Raw genomic sequence first — 15,270 nt, forward strand, 5'->3', positions numbered from 1 at the left:
ACGAAAGCAGTAAGTCTTCCACAAGATAACAGCACAGACCATTCGGCTGAGTAAAGCTCGTACTTAAATCCCAAGAAAGCGCAGCTATCACCACTACAATGTCTGTCTCTGCATCCAAGCGGCCAGGCACGGTCCAATAATTATGCCTCTGAAGAAAACGATACTCAGGTGATCAGTGAGACGGACGGTTATCGTAACACACAGATCAGATATGAATGGAAGTGTCTGATCCAAAGTCCATCTAATCCTGGAGCCCATCCCGGACAAGGACCTGTAGCAGCACTTCCCAAGGAAGACACGCTGTTTGCACAGAAAGAACTACTATTTCTACTCGAGATTGCCCAGGAGAGCTCCGAGGAGCCACCAGCAGAGCTTGAGCAACTCCTGAGCAGAGGGTGCTGCCACACGCAGCTGACAACTAGCAGCCTCCTGCCAGTCAGTCCAAATCACGTCCTGAGAAGCGACAAGAACAAAAGACCCCCCCAAAAAAAACCTAAGGAAAAGCCATAATACGAAACACCTACTATCTCATTTAAGACAAACTAAGAAGACCGACTCGTTTGTTATCTTTATTTTCCAACAGTACATTTAAACAACTTCTCAGGACTAACCTCCTCAGCCAGTTTGGCCATGCAGAAAACGTTTCCTAGGTTATACAGATCGCCTGTGACAACACATACAACGGGTGGCGGTTGTACTGCAGAATAGAGAAGGGAAGTTTTAGGAGGAGGCAGCTGGAGTTACGCAAAAGCACGTGGCGCAATAGCAGCGCTACAGGTGTGTGAGCAGAGGTCACTAACTGGGGCTCCTCAGTGGCACAAACAGCTTCTAACCATTTCTTTTTAGAAACATTTTATTACCTGCTAATATTAACTGAACTAGAGACCCCTCCTGTGGCTAAGAAGTGTAGTTGCACGTTTAACGCTACCTTCAGAACTGTATTTTATATCTTTGCTAATTAAGATGCATGAAAATAGGAGTTCGGTGTCAAAGCATGCACTCAGTATCTTGTGAACACATCTTGTGGCCATGCATGATGGCAAGAACCAGCCACAGGACCTCTGAGAGTCTAAGTTGGGAGGAGCGTAGCACGCAATGTTCTTCTATTTGATCAAAGTCCTTCCCTGCAATAAATACAAATTAAAACCAGAAAGCTCAAGTGCTCTCAAAGCGTCTCAGCTGACCACAGCCCATGCGATTAGTTCCAAGACTTGAAGGAGCTACTTCATTAAAAATCTGACTTAATTTCAACAGTATCTCAAGACATGCAGATGCCAGACCGTCTGTGTTTATCAAACTATTACTTGAAAGCCCTTCCCTGAAGCACTTTTGGTGAATGCTTTATCTACTGATTCTACAGGTGGGACCCGACTTTGAATTTTCAGCAGCGATCGGAGTTTAACAGCACAACTATCCATGTCAGAAAAGGAACCTTAGCAGTTCTCTTAACTTTAAAAGCATTTGCCCTCTTAAAAATCAGATTAAGAAAAATAGCGTAATATATCATTTGAAACTATTACACAGCTATTTCTACCATCCTTTTGATGCGAGCATGGATTTATTTTATCTACTTGAGGCAAAAAAGAAGAGAAAATGTAGCTGCTGTTTGCCAGCTGCATGTATTAATTCGCTTCCAGTTCCACAGATAGAAAGCCATCCTGCTGCTCTCAGCAGGCGAGTCCACGCTCACTAATAGGAACTAGCGGTATAAAAGCTCAGCCACTGCGAAGTGGGCATTTCTGGTTCTTCTCCAACTTCATGAAAGCATCCTGCGTACATTCTCTCCCTGGCAACGAAAGGCGAGCCATCCACATTTTTGTATGTTAGTCGTTTGCGGTACTTCATGACTACCACACAGGGTTGTAAACGCTTTGACAACCCAGCCCACGGCATTACTAATCTACTAATTTAACACTTCCACAGTACCAGAGAAGAAAATGGCATAAGCATGTTCAGCACTAAAATCGCTGCGGGATTAACTAGGAAGAGATATTTATGATTTTTGAAGGTTTTTTTTAATTACAAGACTGGTAAGGCAAGTTATGGAAAAAAAAAAACCCCAAGGTTTAAAAGTTGCCTTCAAATATGGAAGTCTGTATGATAGGAAGCACAAGTACTCAATGGTGAGCTACTAACACTATGGACCTATGCTGTGTTCAATACTAAACTGCTATTTTATACTTCTAAAAACGTCATTCATCACCTAGAGAACCCGGGGGTATTTCTCTTCTACTAGAAAGCATACTGCTGTCACAGAGGCTCTGCTACAATTAAGACACCAGTTAAATGAAAACCCCAACAGTTCTGTATCAGCACTGGAAGCACAAATGGAGTGTTTTCCACAATGGGTGACCTCAACACATACAAGCTTCACACGGCAAGAGCCAGAACTGCTTAGCTCTCACTCAGGCTCCTGAAAAAAAGCTGGCAGGTTAGCAGTAGCAAGCAGCTCCTAGTCAGGCGTTTAGGTAGGAAGCACTGGATGCTGAGCTTCTCGCATTCTGACTCGATGACAGGTTTATTTATGCCTGATAGGAGGAGATTTGCACCGACATGAAGTGTTTCAAAGGTGTTTTAACAGTGAGAATCATCAGATACATGAGAGCTACAGAAAAGAGCCCCTTGATTTAAGGGGTGAAGCACTTAAAAGAATCCAACAACAAAGTTTTTATGTTTAAAATAGTGAATTAAAAACCAGATAGCATTCCAGCATGTTATCTCCAAATAAAATCCTGCATTTTGAGAGCTGTATAGAATTCTGTGTTCCATGTAGAATTACTTTCTTTGGAAACAAAGATCTATAGCATCGCCTTCACTTATACTTATTTCCACCGCAGGAAAGTACTAGCCTGTTGAATACCTTCATGCCAATTGTATAGGAGCAAAAATTTAAATTGCTTTCGGCGTCAACACCTTCACATCCAGCATCCTCCAGAACACCACGGTCTCCCAAATATCCTTTTGTTTAGGTCTAACAAATTTGATCTAAGAGTAAACATTATTAGGAGATATTTTGTACCAGGAATTTAAAATCATAAATAGCTGTCATGTATGGATTCCCTATAGTGATTTCTGCTTTTCAGCAAAACCGCCTTACAAGGACTCGTTACTGTGCTCACCCTTTTGGGAAGAACACAGTTCTTACTTCATTTAACAGACAGCAGCCAGCTACATTGGGCATATGCAAATTATAATATAGAGAATTTACTTAAACTCCACCCCTCTCCCCCCACCATACATATGATAAATCTGCACTTTGAGCCAACTTTAAATACAGAATAATGAACCAGCAATTATCTTGTAAGTGAACCAACACTAGTTTGTATTCTTCCCTGAATAACACTTTTTTTTGCAGAAAAGAGGACTGCTACAGAAACACAGCAACATTCAAACCCTTTAAAACAAAAGGTAGATTATTTAATGCATTAACGATGTTAATCTGAAGATAAATAAATCCACAACAGACTTAAGTTTCTTTTGAGATTTCCTTTTTCTTTGCAGAGAATATTTCTGATATTATACAGTACTGAGAGGGTGTTCTTTTATTTTCTTAATGTCCAGGTGAAAAGCAAAGCTCAGTTCTCTCTGCTCCCTTCGTGGAACTCCTCAATGCCCTATTCCAGGCGTGATTCTTTCATAAGCTTTTACTTGAAAGCGGAGTGGTGAGCAACACGAATTTCAGGAATAACTGGATGGTTTGGTCCCTGAGTCATCTTCTTGAGAGCCCATACTCTGGAAGGGAGAGAGTTATTCCTTTTCAAAAACAGGTCTGAAGGTTTGCCTTTGAGACAGACAGTTCTTTGAAGTTAACAGGTAGGAAAATGAAGTGCATATGAAATAACATGCCCTTCCTTTTTGTTTTGAAGCATGATGTTTATGCACATACTGTTATTATCATTAATAAAAATACATAATTATTAACACCGTAAATACTGACATTCAGTGCAACACATACTCACTGCACTGAGTCTCCTACAAGACACTAAATTAATTACCTTCTGCACAAACTGAGGGTTCACAGTGATCTCTTGATCCATGGCTTTCAGTCGTTCATCAAGCTCTATACATTTCAGCATCTTAAAAAAATATATATTAAGTTGATTACTTTGTCCAGCTTGAACGTGACCTTCAATACGTTTCATGGCTGTGCTACGTAGAACCAATAACTTTTGCCATCACAAAAACTCCGTGTCAGAGTGTTCGTCCCTCATCTCCCAAACAAAAGTGTCAGACCAATTTTTTATTCCCTTATTTTGATCCATGTCTTCCTAACAATCCTTTTTAAGGCCACTGACAGACGGTCCCATGCAGGTCAACCACGTCAACCTACAGGCAAGTTATCGACATCCAGTGGAAGCAATCCTTGAAGTCTAAAACTCTAAAAACAATCTTTCTAATCCAGTCAGTTCAAGGAACTTCACATCACCAACATTAAGCAGTCAGTCTACTGAAACATCTCAAGCTGTACAGAAGATGCAACAGGGAACGCACTGACAGTAATTGACTATCAATCTAAAACCTTTAAATACTAGTACTGTGAAATAATCGAATAATGATTCCTCAATCTCAATAGTGATTCCTCAATCTCTGCATGTAAGTTACCCACACTGGCTTCTCCCAGCAGCTCTCTGCTCACAGACTAAGGCTCTTCAGTAGGAATTCCAAAAGCAGTTAGTATCTTAAAGATTTACCTCCTGATCAATGTTATGAAGCATAGCTGGATTGTTATATTTTTCAGGATTATCATGGAAACAGACCATACCATCTTTCTGATTAATACTTGCAAAGATTTCACCATCTTCTATCTGAAATGAGAGAGGGTTTAATGTAAGGTATCACAAAGAACAGAATTTCAGGTAACTACAACACGTGGGCTCCTTGCGGAATCATCTTTAACTTGTTTGCTTTTTATTTCCCAACAGCTTCCCAAAGACAAATGATGCATGCCTTCTCTTAGGCGGAGAACATCCTTTAAGATTTTTTTGAGAACAGTCTAAACACCACAGCAGACTGACAGTATTTCCTTCACCCTGAAAAAGAGCCATTCTTCAGCCATTCAGAACATGCACTGCCAATCCAAATACTTAAGAGAGTCTTAAATTGGATCAGTTTTTAAATTAGGATAGTTTAGCCAAGTAACGGGTCTTACCATGTGGAGGACGTACTTTTCTGCTTCTTGGGGCCCCGACAACTGCACTCGACTTGCCATGTCTTGTAATGACAATGTTAAAAATGTCTGAAATTTAGAAAGTATTAAATGGTGAAAACTAGACACTAAGAACTTTCCCTATCAATCCTTCATGGCCTATGCAATCTTATTTTGAAGCCCGATGGGAAGAAACAAGTGGATCACATAGTTATTACTTATAAAAACACCATGAGAGTGGAGTCAGTTCTTCCTCCAAAGATACCAATTTGTTTGGGCTGCACACATGCGCAGCAGAACTAATGGAGCCATTACTCCGTTTCTGCAATCCCTTTTCACCCCAGACACAGTCCTGACCACGTCCAACCTCCTCCCTCACCTTTCTACATGAATAAGGTGACTGCCCATCCCTTGAATTTCCTTCAAGAGATGCGTGTATTGCATTACTTCTGAGGTTAGTTCTACTGCAACAAATGTCATTTGAGCTTGGAAGAAAAAAAAGACCTTTCCCCTGATCATCTTTAAGGATTAATCTGATCTCTCAGCTGAAGGAGCACATCACTCCACTGCTGCTGTTTTTCCTTTTACTTCAGACGCTTCCAAAATCTGTCTCACTCACTCGCTCTTCTCTAATGAAGTAACCTGTAAAGTTCAGGTTTCCTATTTTTCAAATAGGGATGAAGGCCATTTGGTAGCAGCACTCACAACTTCTTTGATTATGTATGAAAATCACATGGGCAAACCCCTCTGATAGAAAACCAATTCAGTTGGCTACTTATGCATTATTTAAAAGGTGATTCAGTATGTCTGTCTATATAGAGCATTTCAGTCTCATTTGTTTCAGACACACAAATCTCAGTTTTAGTCATTTCTCCGTGACGTTACTGCATTACCATTTTGCTCTGAATTGAATTCATTTCAGAGATACACTCTTTGAGAAAAACTAATCACAATTGCTCAGCAAAACAAACCCCCTACATCTTACCTTGGTTAGCCTCTGAATATTCTTTTTGTAGAGAGATGACAAGCATTGCTTAACCAGCCCCATATTGTTATCCCTTGTGAATGTTTCACTGTGTTTGTTCACCAGATTTCGAAGCTCCGAGGGTTTATTGGTTGAATAAACTTGCGCTAATTCATGGTAAGCATTGCTAAGGGGCTGCAATTAGAAAAATGAGAACCCTTCTTGAACACGGTGTTCAACCAGCCTCACAAAAATCTATTCACTACTTCAACGTTAGAAGCCATGCAGGCATAAAAGTAAATTTAAGTAGCTCAAGCATCTCAAAAATTACGCGATGCCCATACATGGCTTTACAGCAACGACAGATCCTCATACACTAAATCTGTATTACTGCAATATAAGATTTAGTAAACATCATCCAAGGACCTCTGTATGACAGTTCCAGTTACGGGAGAGCAAGAAAAAGTCCATTAGCTGACCAGTATATGAAGTAAGCTGAACTCAAGGTGAGTAGCACATTGACTAGTCACTGCCCATCCATTAGACTTGTTCTACCCTCTAAGACAGTGTCGTCCTTGACCACAATGCATCGCAGCATGGACAACAGAGAATCAAAGGGTGGAGACTAGTTCACCTAAATTACTTTTAAATGGCACGTTTGAGCTTGCTTATTAGTATCTGAAGTTAGAAGAAGATTTTTAGAACTTTTTAAAATTTTGGTCACAAATCAACAAACTCAGTGTTAAATAAGAACTCTCTGATTTTTAGAAGTGTGTTATTTACCTAGGATCAGAACTCTCTCGCTAGCAGTTTTGTTTCCCACCCTACACCTCCTAATCAGAATGCTTACAAACTCCAAACTTGCAGCTTTTTCAGAAGCTTTTATTCTTTATAAAGCTGGAGTTTTGGAATAAACTATTTAGCATTTTGTACTTCAACTAGATGAAGTTATAGGTTGAATGTTTTTACAAGGACACTGCATATTGAAAGCCAAGTGAAATCCGAGTCTTGAGTTCTAATGTAAAATGCCATCAAGGGATGTGCAGTATCAGTGAAGAGAATATTGGTAAGTACTATTCAACCCTGAACTTTTTCCAAATTTAAGTTTAAAAACCTGTATCGCCAATATGAACAATACAGTTTGTTTGTAACAGACGTAGAAGTTGCCAGACAATCTTTAGCTATCGTACACTAGGAAGGCAGCAAGAGGTCGTACTCTGGCACGTTGTGCATTATTTCCCATGATCCGCAATGTTAAACAGTACCATCAAATGAGGTTAAAAAAACCATTTACAAAGTCAGATTTGTTGTTCTATTATTTAGCTGTGTTCGCAAGACTTACCTTAATGAATCTACCAACTATCTGGGAAGTGTATTTTGGTAGCTGCTGAACTTTGCCAAGTAGTATCAAAGAAACTAGAATATACTTTTTATATGATTCCAACATAATATGACTGACTGCCATGGCTGGAGTAGTTATTGCCTAAGCAAGAAAGAAAGAAATGGAATAGAAATTTAGTATACTTACTGGTAGATCCTGGTAGCTATTGCATTAATAAAAAATCTGTTTCAAGCTGCGTGCAGAGAGGATACAATGACATATGACATTCACCTTTGAGCATTAGAGCTTAACTAACTTCTGTCAAAATTAATTATCCAAGAGTGTCCTAAAAAAGTAAATTCTAGACAAGCTACGCAAAACGTACCGTGTTACAGTGATGCCTACCTTAAAATAACCCTGTTAAGATCAAATCAAAACTTCTTTCCTTGCTATATACCTAAAGTTGTACTAGAAATCACCTGTAGCTACTTGTTACCAGGAATGATTATACAGTTCCTGTAGAACCTGGATTTACATAGGTCCTTAAAGAGGTTTTACAAAGCTATTGCGTCATCAGATCTCATATTTAAGTATGCTGAAAGAGGTCTGCAGAATAGGGAAAAGGGATTTCACTTTACTATGATACTGCTAGCTACTCGAGCTGACCCTTGTTTACCAAAAAGAAAAATGCTGCACCGGTTTATTTTGCACATTTGACAGCATTTCCCTCTCATACACACACAAAGTTTTCCCAGTTTTGCATTTTCTCTTCTTTCACAGAGAAAGTAAAAGCAGCAAATATTGTAACAGCCTTGAAGTGTAACTCCCCTCATAAAATAGCAAAGGTCTTAGCAAAACCGCTGGACTACTTTTTATTTAAGAATACACAATTCTGAATGCCAGCCTGTGAACTGTTTCTATGCTAGCAGTAATAAGCAGGCATCTGAAAAATATTTATAGCGAGATAAATTTAACATCAACCTTTGAGTCGCATAGTTTTATGGTGCGATAGTTACTTGGCTGTAAGAGACCTTCTTAAAAGGAAAACACCTCTAAAGACAGTTTGCTTGCTACTTCACCTTATACGCTAAAGAGTACCATTCAGGCTGTACCTTTCGTAAAAGAACTAATAGTGAACGCTAACCCAAATCAGTTTTTATGTATTACTATGATGAACACACGTGCTAAACCAAAACCTATGTGCATGATGAAGAGCAGTATAGATCTGTTAGCAGAATTATATCCTTAAGAATGAAAATAACTGGAGACTGCTTGTACTTTATGTTAGGTTCACGGCTTTTATTGCTACCCTTGGTGGCAATTCAGAGATGCTACGTTCTCTCAGCCCTACTACACATGCTACTTTTGCCTTTCAATTGATCGCGCTTTAGACTTACCATTTTATTTAAAGTTACCTGTTCATAAAAGTAGAGTGCTCTTTCAAAGTTCTTTAGCCCAGTGTATATCATCCCACCATAGTAGTAGTAACATAAAAAGTGCTTCGCATCATATGCCCCATTCTCTTTACAAATATCCATCATGTCCACATCTAGATACGGGAGGGCAGGTTTAAAGCATTTTGCTAACAAACAGAGCTACAAGAAAATAAATCAAGTTTTCATAAATTAGCCATTTCCATTCAAGTTTCCATGAGGAAGAAGTTGAAACTAAATTCACCTAGTACTATTTAATAAATCTCACTCCTCCAAGAGTGAAAAAACAGTGCATGTCAGTAGTGCTGTAACACAGATTATTCGTTGCATCATGGTATTTGGAAAACCCTTAACACAGACCGTGAACTGTTATAAGTTATCTGAATCCTAAAGAAATTAGACTCTGACAAAGCTGCTTGAAACTCCAGGCCTTCCAGACTACCGTGCTGGCAGCACTAAATATTGCACTAAACATTCCTGTCCAATCCTAAATCCCAGGAGCCAAGAATGAGACAGAAGTGGAAATCCAGGCCAAAGATACCAAGACAAACATGCCTTTTGTCAAACTTGAGCAAACAGTATCTGGATATTACACTTATACCGCCTAAGACAAGCTGTGTGTGACTTTCAGCCCAGAGGGAAGGGATGTCAAAGGACTTTCAGGAGTCATCAACAAAACCAAAGACCTGGGGACATGCGCTGAACATTTAGAATTAATAGAAGGGGATTTTATTTCAGTATATCATATTATTTATTACTGGGAAAAAAAAACACAGTTAAAAGCCATTTTTACATTGCAATATGTGAACATGCATTTCCTCAAAGGGTTATAGGTATTTTATAAGCATTTACTCTCATAAGAAGCCCTCACGCTCCCCTTACCTGGCAGAGATCTGCATGTATTGAGGTCAGCTGGTTTGTGTTCATCTGCATCTTGTCTATGGCTTGTCTGAGAATGCTAATTCCTCGCAGGGGCTGTCAGAAATTACATCTCTTTCAGATAATTTCTCATAGATGGCAGCACATTGGATCTTATGTTGACACTTACAAATGAAAAATAACACTAATTGACAGGTTCCATTAAGTAATGGTTAACGTGAGGTTCCCTTTTTGTAGGATACTGCAGTTTCTCAGAAAATAAAATTAACCTTGGCTATACAACTTCTCCTGATAAACTAAATAAAGTCATCAGTTCTGCTCCACAAAGCCAACCGCATCAGGAATACAGTAATTTGTATCAATAACAAAACCTTTTGACTCCATGACGCCATCTAAACTCCCACCAAATAACAAAGGCAAGGCTCTCGCTTTAGTCCACTTAGACCAGACTTGATCTCTACTTCTACTTCAGGCTAGATTTCACTAAAATGGCCTGGAAAAAAAAAATCAGTATCTTAGCAACAAAAACACTGGTCAAATATTTCTTAATCAAGTTCCCTTTACATTTTAAGGCTTTTCATTAAGAACATTATATAACACTGGTGAGAGTAACACTGAAACTAGTGTCACTGACTCACCAGCGCTAATCACTTTCGCAGCGCTCTCCTACTCACGCACGCTTGTCTGAAGAACATTCTTGGTACTACAGATTTCCTAGTTTGTGTGTGAGAGCACATTTTTTAGGTGACTCTCCTAAAGAAAACGCTATCGTCTTTACATTTTCCTTAAAGAAACCTTAAAATCTTGGTTTAGGTTCATTACCTCTCAGTAAACTTAACAAGTAAGGAGCCACACAAAAATACTTAATGTGAAGTTAGTGGCAAATCTTTATGAAGTGAGTAAGAGGCTGGTAACGTCCCCTTTAAGAGCTTGGATATGTAGGTAGCTTATTTGTACTAGATGATACTTGCTCACCTGTTTTCTCTCCACAAGGGCATTTGTTAACTGGTGGCACAGGCCAGCAACTAAATACAGTAAAAAACAAACAAAAAACCCAACACAGTGAAAAATCAGTAATATCAAGCTATCAAAAAATATATAAAGTCTGAAAGTAAGCTTAACTTACAAGTGTCTGTTGCATATCTAATGTGTTCCCCATTACAAGTGCTGATAAAAAGCTGCACCTGTGAGAATAATGTTTCGAAGTCAGGGATGCTGGGCATAGAAAACTTCACAAACCTAAAATAAAAACAACAACAAAAAAGGTTTAACACTTAACATTTGGAGATTAATAAAAAAGCTTCACCTTCATTGCTAAGTCTCTGCAGATGCATGAGGATGCTTGCAAACAAGCCCAAAGTGTTTATGACAGATGGCATATAATTTCCCCAGGAGCTGCACAACATTTGAAAATGCGCTTTCCGTGCACACCCCCATTCTCAATCTAGTGCAAACTACAATTTAGGACAAACTATGGGAACAAAGACCACTTCATCTGGTACAATAGTTACAATCATAATAGAAACACTGGCTAACGATGATGAACTGTAACACTCAGCCACACAACTTCTCTGGACGCTTTTGCCTATCCTACAGCCACCTCCTGCTTGAACGTGCTCGAGATTTCTCAACTATTAAATTATTAGATGTACATATCTCTTGCTAGGGGCTCCTTCTCTTCACTTCCAGTTTCCCCTCCATCTCTGGTGGTTCCTTAGCACCCTGTAGGCTGTAGCCTTGCACATTGCTGCTTCTGCAAGATGAACTATGAATATGCTCATCTGAGGGCAATGAAAACTCTAGCTACGCATCCTACAGATGTCACAAAAACGTACAGAAAAAACCCTCTGTTTACTGCTGTTGGAAGGTACCCAACCCTGCCCATACTTCAGTTGCTATACACTGTAATACAGAGTTCAAACCTACCTAGATCATGGACTGTTTTCCCCACAAGGCTTATGGCTGTCCAGGTTACGTGCTGCCACCCCTTCCCCGTCTCTTCAGAGAGTCTTATTCTACCAGCGTGGGAGTTTGCCACGCCACAGTTTCAGCCAGAACTTTACCATACACTCCACCGATGCCATCTCTTCAAATAACACATTTTACATATTATTTCTTACAAAGTTATCTTCCTTCCTCCACCTGTTTTAATGACTGTTTTCATGTACCCCATGATACAATTCTTCTGCTAATGCGGTACCAATGCCCTGTTTTTTGTAAACTCCATAATGCATTTTTACAAGATGCTAACGAATTGTAATACTAAGCGCATTATCTCTATGTATTACAGTCATTTTGTTTCAAAAGGGTAGTAGAACAAGTACTAGAACTCTGGTCTTTCCTTTAAAAGCGAACTTTAAAATAATAGTGGAACCTGTAGATGCTTCGTTTGCAGTTAGGTACAGCTAGAAACAATAGTTTGAGCTTCAGGGCCAAATATCCTTACCTTACCTCAGCATCCCCAAGACAATTCAAGTATTGTCTTAAACTACAGAGAGCAGCAAGAGCCTCAATGTGGCCTAGAGACAAATACTGAAGAACTATGATGAGAACCCATGGCAAAAAAAAAATATATATAAGCGTGTTGCTTCATGCTTACAGTTCAGCGCACTAATGCCCTGCCAATCGAGTTTTTAAAGTTTGTTTTACACCTTTTTGCTGAACATGTATGGAAAAATACTTATAAAGGCATAAACAAGAGAAATGGATATAGCCTTAAGGAAAACAAGCCCCCAGTGTTACCATTTGACAGTAAAGGCATTTACAAGCTCCAGAGGTTTTTTTCTTTTGAAAACACAGATTTGCCGTGGTATTTTTATTAATAAAATGTGCATCACCGAAGGAAACAAAGCACCATTCTAAGAAATGCAGATTGAAAACACCTATGTCCAAAAGAAAAACATTTGGTGGACAATTCAGCACGCTGCCTGAAGTTTTAATATTAAGATATTTTAATTAAAAGTAAGCAACACTTACAAGACAGCAAGAACGCCTAACGAGTGTTCCTGCACATCCAGGGCACCAAGCACTGTATCCAGATGGGAAAGATTTTTTGCTAGTAGTTCTCCGCTTTTATTGATCAGTTCACAAAGCTGGGTCATTTGCCCTGAAATACAAAACATCGTTGTCAAACTCTAATTAGAGAACACTCGTGCATTCCCATACTTCATTACACCTTGCTGCCCTACAAAATCTGTAGAAAAAGTAGTATCACACAGAGAATTTACTTTTCTGTAATACGATAAGCATTAGTTTTCAGCAGGTGAGGTACCCGCCGTATGTTTTTTATAAGGTGACAGCTAAGCTTCTGGCCTTTGGGATTGCAAAGGAAGCCCTCAGAACACAAACACAACACGAAAAGCAGCACCAGCTCGCCTCATTAGAGAGGGGGCTTCAGGGTCTCGTATCAACGCCAAGAGCACCTAAGTCAAGTCTCCAAAACTTTGACCAACGTACCGTGATACAAAATTTTGCCTCACGTGGTTATGGTTTATCTGCACTTGTGCCTTGCAGGTGTTATAAGGGGGGAGAAAAAATAGCTTCCTCCCCTTTCTAAAAAAAAACCCCAAGCCTGTTCCTTGCTGCTTCTCAAGTGCCCTATCCACTTTTCAGATCTGCTCATAGGCATTTCTTTGAAGTAGACATTAAAATTACAACTAAGTATCAACAATAATAGCATTTTAAAATCTGTTCTTAAATTTTCTTCGTATAATTAGAACTGCGGTGTTATTCTACTCATTGTGAGCTATGAACACAGCAGGAAAGGCAACTATTTGGACCTATGAAGGTACGGTAAGCCCAAAAAAACCTTACGAAGAAAGCAGACCGATGAGCATGAACTGCTTTCAAAGTCTTCTCCCCGCAATTACTTAATTAAAACTACGCCTTTCTGAAGTAGAGTATAGTTTCAATGTTTAATCCTTGCAGGTTAGAGAGAAAAAACAGAGGTTCTCTCACCCTTACAAAAATCTTCATAGAATGAGGAATAGCAGCTCCATTCATAGAGGTTAACACTATTCTCAACTCTGGCCTTTTCCTTTGAAAAAGAAATCCTGGGAAGCCCTAGCAATGAAACGCTAGCTTCAAAGTAACAGAGGGATGAAAAGTTCCAAAGGTGGAACCAGAGCCCAGGAACTCCAGGAACCCATCCCCAAAACAGCTCTCTCCATACGGAATTAAAACTCCAGGCATAAGCACGGAAAGGAACAGGGCTTGTAAAACGCTCCGCGCTTTGATTCGAGCATTGCAAAACCTTAGTTCTGTCGTCCTCCCTAGTAGAGAAATCCACCCATTCTACAGCTATCATCTAGCATCCCCCTAAAAAACAAAGCAAAAAAAAAAAGACACCCCAAACAACCCTCTACCCACAAACACACACTGAACAACGCAAGTAGAAATACCCACACCAGGCCCAACTAAACGTCCATTTATGTCACCTCCCGTGCAGCCAAAGGCTGATAACCAGAAACCAACACCACCACGAAGTACACAGACTTCTCCTGCGCGCTCTCGTAACCTCCAGCAGCCTGTCTGGTGTCTGGATTTACTTTCTCACCGAGAACGTCTGTCTGGCTCGTTCCTAATGGGAGAACTTCCATAAAGTCAACCAGCCTCCCCTCGAACCTTTTGCATCCACAAAACCTTGTAATAAGAAGTTCTCCAGCTAAACTACGCACGTACGAAGAACCATCTTTCATCTGGTTTGTACCCACACCTTGCGGGTATAATTTGTCTCTGGTATCCGATATCCCCAGTAAAAAATACTCTGTATTTAGTAAGTTAAGCCAAAGAAAGAGAAAGTTGGAGCTCCACCCAAAACTAACTGCCAGAGATAAGCCTGGGGCCACGGAGGACAGCATCAATTTTTGATCAGTTCCAGGGAGCAAACGTCCCATGCAGAGAAACGCTCAGAACGCATTTTAGGGAGCATCAGCACAGAGAGAAAGTTCAAGAACTAAGAAACACTGTGCCCGCACAGAGGAAAATTAGGAGTTTGGCAATGAAACTAAGGAATTCTAACTACGGTTATTAAAACGCTTTCTGAACACTTGGTTACGGCAGCTCTGGCGTACAGTCGCAGGCCTCCTACCGCACGCTCCCCTGGTAAGGCAGGGCTCCTCTGTCCGGGCTCTACTTTGTCCCCAGGAGCTAACACTTTTGAAATGCATTTTAAGAGAGACATGCCACAGCTAGCGCGCCCATCAGTTAGGCGACGGGCTGGGCTATATAATCCCAGTTAGAGTCCCTGTGATGCCCGCTCCTCCCCCCCCGATTTTCAAGGCTCAGATTTTGCCACGACCGCCGGTGCCGGCTTCACTCCGCTCACCCGGGACCTCCGGCGACCGAAAAGCACTACCTCGCCGCTGCCCCGGGAGAGGAAGCAAGGAGCACTGTGAAGGGCACAGCCGGCCCCTCGTGCCCTGTCAAACCAGCGGCGGCTGAACCCCTCCGGGGTCCCTCCGAGGCCGCCTCTGCGTGCGGCGAGGGAGCCCCGAATTCCAGCCCGGCAAGGGCCCCCCGGGGGCCA

The 15,270-nt window shown here is 40.5% G+C and overlaps 1 protein-coding gene across 1 annotated transcript; it reads right to left on the bottom strand.

Moving 5' to 3' along the window:
- Positions 1-556: 556 nt before the first annotated feature.
- Positions 557-12,849, bottom strand: COPS3 (COP9 signalosome subunit 3). The gene is made up of 11 exons (XM_009326199.1): positions 12,720-12,849; positions 10,870-10,982; positions 10,719-10,768; positions 9,747-9,839; positions 8,847-9,026; positions 7,453-7,593; positions 6,132-6,305; positions 5,150-5,236; positions 4,692-4,805; positions 3,996-4,076; positions 557-3,732 (listed from the first exon to the last, which is right to left on the bottom strand). The coding sequence occupies exons 1-11, from the start codon at positions 12,842-12,844 to the stop codon at positions 3,679-3,681; spliced, it is 1,212 nt and encodes a 403-aa protein (XP_009324474.1). The 5' UTR covers positions 12,845-12,849; the 3' UTR covers positions 557-3,678.
- Positions 12,850-15,270: the final 2,421 nt, after the last annotated feature.

The sequence above is a fragment of the Pygoscelis adeliae genome, unplaced genomic scaffold (genome assembly GCF_000699105.1).
Source record: "Pygoscelis adeliae isolate BGI_AS28 unplaced genomic scaffold, ASM69910v1 Scaffold456, whole genome shotgun sequence".
Lineage (NCBI taxonomy): Eukaryota > Metazoa > Chordata > Aves > Sphenisciformes > Spheniscidae > Pygoscelis > Pygoscelis adeliae.